General features: G+C 36.3%; 1 protein-coding gene across 1 annotated transcript; it reads right to left on the reverse strand.

Moving 5' to 3' along the window:
• Positions 1–1328: 1328 nt before the first annotated feature.
• LOC130557020 (cytochrome c oxidase subunit NDUFA4) lies at positions 1329–11180 on the reverse strand. Its single transcript, XM_057338428.1, has 4 exons — positions 11069–11180; positions 8111–8196; positions 6747–6807; positions 1329–3688 (listed from the first exon to the last, which is right to left on the reverse strand). The coding sequence occupies exons 1-4, from the start codon at positions 11108–11110 to the stop codon at positions 3632–3634; spliced, it is 246 nt and encodes an 81-aa protein (XP_057194411.1). The 5' UTR covers positions 11111–11180; the 3' UTR covers positions 1329–3631.
• Positions 11181–12458: the final 1278 nt, after the last annotated feature.

Raw genomic sequence — 12458 nt, forward strand, 5'->3', positions numbered from 1 at the left:
AAACTTGTGGCTGTGACCAACAGCTCGGGGTGTTCTCACCTCAAACACACTCCAGTGATTCAGACGTTACAGCTGCGGCCCAAAACTGCAGCATACTTACACTCGCGTTTAAAAATGTAGGGTCACTTGAGTGAAATGTTTCTCTTGACCTTATAAACCTTTTGATATGCAGGTGTATGCTAAAATATCTGAAATTAGTTTTGCAGACTAAACTACAATTGTGCAAACTTTAGTCATTAAAAAACTAAAATGTTAATTATTTGACTTGATGCCTTGTACAAAAACATTTTTGGATGCTTTGTGTGTGTGTGTGTGTGTGTGTGTGTGTGTTCATGTTTGTATATCCCGGTGGGGACCTAAACCTGAATACACACCAACACATGGGGACTCGTGTCACTGTGGGGACCAAAATTGAGGTCCTCATTGGCACAAAAGCTTATAAATTGTACAGAACAATATTTTTTACAAATCTAAAAATGCAAAAAGTGTTCTATGATCTTTAGGTTTGATAGAATATACAGTTTGTACAGTATAAAAACATTACGCCTATGGACTGTCCCCACGGGGATAGTCAACCAAAGCCTGTGTGTGCGTGTGTGTGTGTGTGTGTGTGTGTGCGTGCGCGTGTGCGCGTGTACGTGCGTTTGTGTGTCATAAATCGTACAGAACAATATATTTTTTTAAATTATATCTAAAAATGCAAAAAGTTTTCTATAGGGATAGGGGATAAAATATACAGTTTGTACAGTATAAAACATTATGCCTATGGACTGTCCCCACGGAGACAGTAAACCAGGCATGTGTGTGCGTGTGCACAGACTGTAGATACACGGTGATACAACGAATAACAAAAGGGGGCAATGCATTTATGATGGGTTACCATGCCTTTCGTTTAGGTAATGATGGCCGTGCATGCGTGTGTTTATGCCTGATGTGTTTCTTCAGTCTGGCTGATTGCCTGTCACAGTATGTGCTGGAACCCTGACAGAAGCTTTGCCCACACGTACACGCATCCCAGGTGGAGCTTTAGTGTGTGTGTGTGTGTGTGTGTGTGTGTGTCTGTGTATTTTAAGAGTGTGTGTTGTTTGTCAGAACCCCCACAGGCTGTGGCTGGTGTGCCGTTGTGTAAAGTCTCGGAGACTGAAGACGTTTGGAATGTATCCTTTATTGATGCACTGAATGGTTTGCCGTGTGCGTGTGTGTCTCTGTGTGTGTGTCTCTGTGTGTGTGTTGTGTGTGCGTGTGTGTGTGTGTGTGTGTGTGTGTGTGTGTGTGTGTGTGTGTGTGTGTGTGTGTGTGTGTGTGTGTGTGTGTGCGTGTGCGTGTGCGTGTGTGCGCGTGCGTGTGTGTGTGTGAAGATTTCTCTGCAGGTACCCAGCTGTGCAGAGGACAGTGTTGATTGCTCTCAGATAACATGCATTATTCTCGCTATGCACACGCTGGCCAGCAATTCTTCCCTCCTAATGTCCCACAAATATGCCGACAACAAACTTAGAGATGTTTTGTAAAGGGCCACGAGAATTTGGCTTTCCATAGGAGAACAAAGGCCGCGGGCCGATGCGTGTTCTCAAACAAATACATCTACTCAGACATTCAAACTGTGAGACATACGAGAAAGACTTAAAGGCACAGTTCACTCAAAAATGAATATTCTGAGCTTTTTGTATTCATTTAAGGGACTCGGTACCTTAAGCGATGACAAACTATGTGTGATACATCTTCACGCAGTTAAGTATAAATCTTTCTCGGGAGTTATCACGTGGCTTTAGAAAATGTGACCCTGCCTGTGAAAACCCAGCTAAATTGTTCATTTTTCGGTGATTTGCTGTTTTCTACATAAAATCTTTCATATTGACTGAGTAAAGCTATGTCAAAGATTGCAATAGTGAAATTAATGATTGAAATCAAACGTTATCTCAGAATTAGATTATGAGACTTCAGCCTGGTTTTCACAGGCAGGGTCACAAATGTGTAAGATTGTGTCACGCGAATGGCTTCCATGACACTTTTATATTACTTTTATAGTGCCTTTTTGAGCTTGATGGCATCTGTCCACATTTGAAAACGAAGAACGTATGAAAATGAGCATCGTGTGAACATTTTGCTAAATGTCAACCATGAGAGTGAACAGGTTGAGTAAACACTGATTTCTGATTTCAAAATATACTATAGGTATGTGTTTACAGGTAAAATGATCTTTTTTGTTTCATTCTTTGAACTACCAACAATATCTCTCCCAAATTTCAATTAAAAATATTGTTTCAATTTGCATTTATTTGCAGAAAATTGAAACTGAGAGACAGGTGAAAATAACAGAAAAGATGCTCTGTGGTTTTTCAGAACTCAAATACTGCAAAGAAAACAAGTTCATATGAAGAGTTTGGTTCGAAATCGCTATAAACCCATTTTGATTAATTTGAGTAAAAATGTGTTTTCTTCACAAAGAAAGTGGCAAGATGAAAACCACTATTTTCTGTTTCAAAGTTTCACATAGCATCTTCAGGTTCTAGTAACATAAAAAATCCCCAAATTGCAATAAATCCATAACAATTTTATTTTCAAAATACAATAAATCCATTGAATCAATATAAAAGAAATGTTTCACATTGAAACTGTTGAAAATACACAAAGTGAGTTGATCCACACATGACAGCCTCTGAACTCGATACAATACTAATCTTACATACAGGCACTGGACTAAAAACACATTCAATCAGTCATCGCTCCTAAAATGAATTCAACGGCTCATCTTTTTAATGCTATAAATTACTGCCTCGTCTTCTTAATCTCCTCACGTAAATGATTAGATTTCGATGGTTTACGTTTCTTCCCCACTGCAGAAACCAGCACAGGTTCATCAATGCCGTCAAAATTATTAATTTTTTTGTTTGTTGTTGAACACAAAGTAGATCAGGGAAACTAGGAGCCGACAGTATTCAGAGCGCCGCCATTACTGTTTACAGTGCGTGGAATGCTGTGCTGTGATTGGTTGAGAAAAAAGGGAGAAAACATGACAGAATAACACGGCAGATATCGCATTTTGCGTCAAATTAAAAACTGACTTTTCAATACCGACCTGATACAATACTGATTTTGGCGGAAACTCTTATTTTTAATAGCGTTTATCGCGCTTTGGAACCAAACTCTTCATATTCACTTTTAAGCAATACAACAGTAATATTCTACATGTATTTAGGAAAAGATCCAAAAAAAATTGTTTTTGTTGCGATAACCATTTTTATCACAGTTTTCATGTGTCTTGTCATGCTGTCAGTCTTTCACATTGCTGTTGGATGACTTTATTTCCTAAGGTTTGATTTGTTTGCATCTAGAAATAATGATTAAATGAAAATTTGGCATGCTCTCTTATTTTTCCTCTATACTGTTTCTTTACTGTTTCTTATTTCTATACTGTGCTTCTGGTAAAATGTATTATCTTTGCAGCGGCTTCACAACAATGCAAAAGTGTGAACAGTGCTGTAGAATTATAAATGAATTGAATTGATTTTTTTCCTGTGTTGTATAAAACTTTTGTTTGTCGCACTTTTCTTACAGCCAGGCTATTAACTGATTCCATTTGTTTTCTCTGTGTGTGTGTGTGTGTGTGTCCCTGTAGTTCTGTTAAGGTCTTTTAAAAGTCAGGTCCTTCCTTCTTCAAACGCTTGTAGTCTGTGGTGACGGCCACCAACTGTGTGTAGAGAGAGAGAGAATACATTTAAATGTAGTTAGCGTAAATTAAGATCATCAGAATCTCATAAAAACAAAACAACCTGCATACAAAAGAGAACACAAACACACACACAATGTGTTTGATAGTTTGTGCTCCTCTGCAGGACGTGATCTGGTTCACAGTCTTCATCAGTTAAATCTGAGCATTTTCTTCTTTTTTTTAGAGAGACCGTGTGCATGTGCGGGTGTAAATGTGTAACTGTGTGTTTGTTAGATGTCACGTGTTAAATAGGCCAACTTGATGACGTTTCTTTAATATCCACTTCGACCGTACAAAACCAAAGCCAAACTGTATATTGATGCAAAATATTGCTGTCTACATGCGCATTTCAAATATTTAAGTCCGGAATCCTATAGACAAAAAAGATTCTGATTCAGTCAAGTAGTAACACATCCCTTCTCTAAGAAAAGAGTTGTTTCTCTGGCACGTTCCCTAACCCTGGAAAACGTCCAAGGTTTTTCTGAAACCTTCAATTGTGTTTGAGTTTGGTGAAAAGGTCTCTGAGCGTCGTGTCATAAAGATTGTGTTTCTTTCATCGGTCTTGACAGGACACGCTTTCCTGTCCCTGTTCATTGCTTTATTTTCATATTCTCATTGATTCTTCCATCTCTCCTTTCTTTTTCTCTCTGTATAATTATGATTATTGTTGAGATGCCGGTGGAACGTTGATGTTTGACCTTTGGGCTGCTGTTTAGAATTAAACATGTTGAGTCGTGACCTTTCCTGAGCATGAACCCTCACTTTCCACAAACACGCGCACACACAGACGATCGGTCTGCTCGGCGGAGTCTCTTATTCTCCCTGTCTGCCTTCGTTAATACTTTCAATACTCGTTTGAGGTTATCAAGATGTTCTGGTCTCTAAATAAGAACAAAATATTCACCCACTGAGACATAAATTATTCCTTCTTAGGTGAACAGAAGTTCGGATTTTATACACTGTAGCTTATCTAGAAAACCTTTTCTTTAAGGAATAGTTCATCCAAAAGTTCTGTCATGTACTCTCGCTCATGTCTTTCTGAACTTGAACGTTTCAATTCTTCTCTGTGAAACATAGAAGTATAGAAACAACAGTTGCTCTGTCTTCCAGTAAGACTTTTATTTGATTAATTTTATTCAGTCTGTGCCTCACAAGCTATCGCAGGACTACAGAAGATTTAGAATATAGCACGCAAGTATTCTTTAAAGTCTCCATGAAATCAAATGTGATGATGGCTTTTAGAATATAGGATATCTAACAAGTGTGCTCCAAAACATACCAAATTCACATTCATGAGATATAAGCAGTGTTGGCCAAGTTACTCTGAAAAAGTAATTAATTACTAGTTACTAATTACATATTCAATAATGTAATTACACTGTAAATAACGACTCTCTCCAAAAAGTATTTAATTACTTATTACTTTCTATATCCTACATCAACCTTGATTAGTTAAGTGATTCAAGGATAGACATGACATGGCTCTTTTAATTCATTTAAATAAATAATATAAAACTACATAAAGTAGTATTATTAACTGACCAAAATATTACAAATGTTAGAATTACACATTAAAGCACGGATTTTAAAGTTAGCCTTTGAATTTTCGTGTCAATTCCACTATTGCACACACATATTACACACAGTATTTAGTTTAATTACATCAGATGTAACTAATTAAATTACAGAAAAATTAGAGTAATCCCTTACTTTACTTTTTCAATGGAAAAGTAATTAAATTACAGTAACTAATTACATAGTAATTAGTTACACCCAACACTGGATACAAGCATTCAAATTTTACAATCTCTATTCTTCCATCAATATAAATCAATGATATTTATGACATCACACTCAGCTTCTCATCAGATTCCAGACTATGAGGTGAACTAAACGCTATTGGCTATTTTAAAAGAAAAGAAGAGTATAAGTGTGTCATTAGTGTACTTTTAAACTAAACTTAAGAATTCAGTCTAGTTTTAATGTAATTCTCAGAAACATTTCAGATATAAACCTAAAAGTATACTTGATTTATGTTGATAGAAACTTCTAAGTATATTTGGCCTATACTTCTATTTTTGATCAAGACATACTTCAAGTAACATACTTAAGTAACTTTCCTGTAGCTCAGTGGTTAGAGCATGGAGCTAGCAACGCCAAGGTCATGCACTACAGTACATACTACATAGTACAAATGTATAGTATCATGCAATGCAAGTCGCTTTGGATAAAAGTGTCAGAATAATGCATAAATGTAAATGTAAGTACAATTTACGTACGTATAAACAATTAGGAACACTTTAGTATATACTTAATATGCAAAACATATATATAAATAGTAAATTGTGAGTATGCATGTAAAGCAAACTTTTATTGAACTAGTAAAAATGTAGTGTGAACTTCTGCTCCCTTAAAGTGTTCTTAAAAGTATACTTTTTAAACTAAAAACTGGGCCAAATTAGTTCTGAAATAGTACACGTGTACTTGTACATCGATAATATTATACTTGATACAAAAAGTATACTTAAAAATAAACTAGATGTCTACTTTAGAATACTTAATAAATTGAAGTATAATTTTTTGAAGTGCATCCACTCAATATCTTCTTACTTCCTGTTTCAGTGGACATTACATCATGTTTCAATGCATTTCAAGGTATTTTGGGTGACTGTGGTGTTTTTTTCACTATACACCAGTGTTTCTGTAGCCCAACGCTGCACATGTAAAATGTACAACTGCTCCTTCAAAACGTTCATAACGTTCATAGCATTTGAAAGAACATGAGCGTGAGTAAATAATGACAGAATTTGTGCTTTTGGGTTGAAACTGTTCCTTTAAATCGTCAGCCTGTCGTCCATCTTTGAGATGCTCAATTTCCAGTCGTCCTCAAGAATTTCTGAAAGCTTTGCACTCCGGCAGCGAGATGAAACTCTGCTGTGCCGGATGTGTGTTGGCTGATCTGGGAACAGCGGGGGTGACACATCTGTCTGTGCTGTCAGTCTAGAGCTGATCAGAGAGCAGTCGCTGGGCTGTTTACCTTGTACTGATAGGTCGGGCCAAGTTTGTTCCACGGCTCAGGGTTATTTCTGCTGTCCCAGCTGACAGAATGAGAGTAAGACGAGACCAGAGAGAGAAAACAGAGCAGGAGAGAGAGAGAGAGAGACGGTGATTCAAACACAGGTGGAGGGTGACAGAGCAAGTGTAAGAGGGGGGAAAATGGGGAAAATTATTAATAGAGGTGATGGAGGGCAGTTTATTTGGCAGTCTGATGTTCTTTATTTGTTAATGTCAGAACTGAAATACACCGCATGAACAAACACACTCCACGCAGTTCTCACGGTTCAAATTCACACCGCACACAATGAAGAAAAGAGTTTCAGCATTTGTAAATAATTATGTTTGTAATCATGTCTTTCTAAAGGAATAGTTCATTTGAAAATGAATACTCTGTAATAATTAAGAGACCATTTCAAATGTTTATTTATTCGGTATTTCGAGATGTATTGTGGTCATTCCAGTCCAGTGTTTGTTGAATTTCAACAAAATCAAACCTCAGGAGTGACAAAGTCATCCAACGTGCGTGTGTTCACTACTCTCTGGATGGGTTAAATGCAGAGGTCACATTTCAGGTATGGGTCACCATATCTGACTGATAGGTCACTTTCACTTTTTCACTTTCACTTTTAACAGCAATGTGAAAGACTCGTGAAAACTGTGATCAAAATCCAGATTATCACTTTTTTTTTTTTTTACTTTTCCTAAATACATTGATTGATAACTGATTATGGTTGTATTGCTTAAAAGTGAATATGAAGTTTTCATTTTCTGCAAATAAATGCTAATAGAAACAACTTTTGTATTTGAAATTTGGGAGAAATATTGTCTGTAGTTCACGAAATGAAATAAAAATTATGATTTTACCTAAACACATAAAAATAGTTCATTCAAATAAACGGAAAATAATTTTTTAAATGGTCTCTTACTTTTTTCCTGGCTGTCTATGACAACTTCTTTAACTGAGGTTTAAAAACATTCATCACTTTATGTTTAGGTCCAAACTTAAAGCTTCAGAACTACAGTATCTAAATGTCGTCATTAAAGAAATCCAATCTCATTGGTTAATAAATCAAATCTTATTGGTTTCCACAAATCCTTTGACGAATTGTATTGAAATGTATTACATCTGCGATGGCATGAGTAAATGTGAGTAAATGATGAGCGAATTTTCATTTTGGGGTGAACTATTCCTTTAAGTATATTTCTCTAAGATTGTAAACATTCCATCAGGCACATTACGTGGTTAAATTGTTTTAAATTATTCTTATTATTTTTATTAAATGATTTACAGTCTGACACGTGAAGCTCATGTTGTGCTGTTGGTTCGTGTTGTTTTCAGCCCACCTGACATGAGGTCCACGAGCCAATCGGAGCAGATAGACAGATGCTCCGCTGATGCCCAGAAACACGAAGAAGAACTGAGGAATCAGCTGAAAGATACAGAGCCCAAGATCAGCGTGAGAATCTCTGACAGGACATTGCATTAGCCAGGGAATATACTGTACATACTGATAAAGAATTGTAGGCCATAGCTTTATTTCCAAGTGTGCTTGCACACACAAGGAATTTTCTTTGGTGTTGGAAGCTTCTAGTACACACATTCAAGACAATGACAAGACAAATTATAATAAAGATCGCTTTGGATTTTTAAGTCGATTGGGATAAATGCATCTGCCAAATGCATAAATGTGTACACAATGGAGAGAGAAAGTGCAGAGTAACAGAATGCTCTAAGCAGTGTTAGGAAATGGCATAATTTCTCAAAACCTGATCAGACACTTACAAAACCAATGAGAAATGTATTGAAGCACAGAAATGTTTCTTTTTCACATTAAATTGTTTCACAGGTGTTTGGTAGATGTTAATGATAAAGTCTAGTTAACAGAAGTAGTTTATATATAATATAGTTTGTATATCACATCACTTTCCTGTTATGATATTTGGATTACGATAGTGATTTTTACTCTTTAGTAAGTCATCAGTTGTTTGCACAGAATATATTTCTACCATGTTAAAAAAATTGCAGTCCGCTCGACTGTGATCCAGGCGCAAAGAATATTCCGATAAATTACAGTTTTTCCCTTTTTTCCTTGTAAATTTGCGGTCTTTTTCTGTAATTTGACGATTTGACGGAACTGTAATGCTGGCGCCAAAAATATTCCGTAAAATTACAGTTTTTCCTGTAAAATGACAGTTTCCCCTTGTTTTTCTTGTAAATTTGTGGTCTTTTCTGTATTTTGACGGTTTTGACCATATTTCAAACAGTGAAAGAAATCCCGAAATTCCCGGCAGCTGGGGCGCCAGAAATATGCTGTAAAATACCTGGGTTTTTTTCAATGACATGTTTTTCGGACATTATAGGTGAAAGATCTGTAAAAAAATAACAGTTATTTTCTCGTATAATTTCTCAGAAGTAAAATATATGAAAACACTCAAATCTCTTAACTCTTTAAATGCGTGTGTGTGTGTCTGCCGATCAGAATGAATGACAGGATCACACACATCTTACTGGGGGACCTCAGTGTGTGTGTTTGTGTAAATTATGACAGGGATTAGAATACAAAAAACATATTAAAAGAGGAAATGTTGAGGCGTCAGTTCGGGTGCCAGAATAGAGCCACATTTTCCCTCTCTTTTGAGAAAGTGAGATATACACAGACAGAGAATTAGTCTCAGGCTGTCTCATAGGCTGTCAAACGCTTCCTCCTGTAACACTTATTTGCATAATCCTCCAGAGGTTACGGCGAGATATTCAAATGAATTTATCACATACGTTTGAGCGTCTTTCGTCTAATGCAACTTGTTTGTGCTGCATGAGGAGTTGGGTCCTGACGACCGTTCTGTGGTCATCTGAAGTTGATGTTGTTTATCGTGGTTAAGTGGCTTTATCACCTGAAAAAACGCAGTTGTGTGCAAACATGTCAACACGTATAATGTGGCACTTTGCTCTTTAGCTTGTGTCATATTCAGTGATCGCACTTTCGAGTGAGGAAACGTCAACATTTTTTAAATGTTTTTTTATTTGTGAAGTCACACTTGTTATTCACGGTAACACCTGTGCGTTGGCCATAAGGGAGAGAGAGAGAGTAACTTCACCATCATCTGTTGAAACATCTGCTCCTGACCTGCGACAACTCAAAAAAGTCGACTTTATTTAGAGACTGTCTAACACATTTTCATGTCCAATCTTATGAGAACATTAAAGTGTCTTTGCAATGAACGTAAGAAACCTTTGTTTAAAAGAATAACTCATTTAAAATGAAAACGATCACTTTTTCTTCTACTCGATGTCTTCAAGATTTTGACATCCATGGACCACAATTTTGTAGATCGTCTTGGGTTCAGACACATCACATTACAGCCGATTTGATGTTAAACATCATTAACAGTCATGCGTCGTACCGTTATATTTTGGGGGGGAATGAGAAATGCGCTTTTTTGTGTAATGTTTTGGACTTGACAGCTTCAGTCTCCGTTATGACAAAGAGCAGCGAGAATATTCTGCTGAACATCATCTTTTGTGTTATTCAGATTAAAGTCATGCGGGTTTGGAACGACATGAGGCCGACTTGATGACAGAACTGTCATTTCTGTTTCAGAAGCTTATAAATGTTGGAGTAAATCTGTACAAGAGCTTGAAGATGTTGCAGTTGCATGTATTTGACTGTTATGTTTTACCATAAAAATATATGTTCCCAAAAGCATCTTTGTTGGCCTGTAGGGTTTCATAGAAGAACCTTTACCTTTACAGAACCTTTCTGTTGCAAAATAAGGTATTTTGAAATGAAACAAAAGGACTTGGAAATAAAGAAATTGTTATTTTAAGGACCTTAACAGAAAGGTTCTTTGGGGAACCAAAAATGCAATTTTTAGCACCTTTATTTTTAAGAGTGTAAAATTTAAATATCCATTTCACGAACACTTTTATCCAAAGAGATTTACAGTGCATTCAACACAGCATTGTGCTAAAGTCCCTGGCGTTTACCGCTGCCCTGTACCATTTACACAACAGTCATTCATGTCGATTTGGTGACCCGCCAAAAAACACAACACAAGAATTTGGGTCAGTTCACATTGTTTGAACAAAGATCTTTTAGCCACATCATTTAAACAAATAACACGGGAAGTCAGTAAATATTGTCATAAAAATCTTGTCGTAAGATTAACTTTACATTACATGGAAGTGACTTTTTACAGGATTCATTCGAACAGGTAGGCGTTTCTTAAAGAAGCAGTTACTACGGTGACTCAAAAAGCAGTGAAATAAATGTTTTCTAATGACTTGAGTGTAATATAACTCACCCCGGGATGTTTCTTTGCATGCTGGTACATTGTTTTGATCATGTTAACCTCGAGCTCTTAAAAGACGGATGGATGGAGAAGTGAGATGTGTGGACTGATTGTTCTGTACGAGGGTAGTTCGAGACTATGAGGGGAGATCTACGTAACAAAAGCAGCTCAATGGCCAATGACAACTAACCCGAAACTAGCCCAATTCGAAATATGCTAAATGACTATCACTGTATAATAATCATCATATAAACGAATAAAATTTGCAAAGCTGTGATTTCAACTTTAAATTTTTTAATGTTTTTCATTTACTCACCAGAACAAGTTAAGCATTTTTTTACAGCAACTCACCACTACCCAAAATGTAAAACAGTGTTTAAGTTGAAATGACTTACAAAGCCAATTTGATTGTACTTTTAAAATAGAAAATACAGTTTACGATTTACCTTAAAATTTACAGCTGATTAACATTTGTGCACATTTAACCCAACAAACTCTTTTTAGGAGATTTGTTTTAAGGAACAACACTGCCACGAGTGTCGCTGTGTCTGGATATGTTTTATTCTTTTCAAAAAGTCATTATTTGCACGATTGTCATGAAATCTGGCTTGACGCAATAAAAATGTTGAGTTTGTCAGTATTACAGAACAAAGCAACACAATCCCACAGGAATTCGTACGTATTTTACAAGGTGGCTAATTTGAAAGAATTTGTATCTTATTTGCTTTATAGCGCCAATGTTAAGTTTTGGGGAGGGCCTTCAGTGTTGTTTTATTCTAAATAATCTTACATCTTTGTATGATTCACATTGTGCAAATTCATACGAAGTATAGGCACCTCCCAAATAGTTACGAATTCTTGAGACATCAGGTTGGAAAAAAACATTTTACTTTTGACAACATTCGTTTTTGCACATGTGAAATTCATGGGGATTTTCTGTAAGCGTGTGTCAACGTTGTAATGACATCTACCTTTAGCCTCGGTTTTTTATATAGCCTACTTATTTATCAACACAATCGCACGGCAAAAACGTGACTATTTTACAATGTGCCTGATTTTAGCTAATTCGTATGAAATCGTACAATCTCATTCGTACATTTTATTACAATTTGCTTTCGCGCCAGTGATGTTAGAGTTAGGGGTGGGGCTTCAGTATAGCTTTCTTCTAGTAATCTTATGTTGTGAATCGTACAAAAACGTACGATTACTAGAAAAAGTTATATTAAAGCCCCACCCCTAACGTCACTGGCGCGAAAGCAAATTACACCAAAATATCACCTCGTAAAATAGTTACGAATTCCCGTGAGATATATATGTATTTATTTATTTAGCAGACATTTTTTATCCAAAGCGACTTTCAAATGAGAGCGCATTTAATGTTTTGTCTAAAGAGTCATCATTA

The sequence above is a fragment of the Triplophysa rosa genome, linkage group LG7 (genome assembly GCF_024868665.1).
Source record: "Triplophysa rosa linkage group LG7, Trosa_1v2, whole genome shotgun sequence".
Lineage (NCBI taxonomy): Eukaryota > Metazoa > Chordata > Actinopteri > Cypriniformes > Nemacheilidae > Triplophysa > Triplophysa rosa.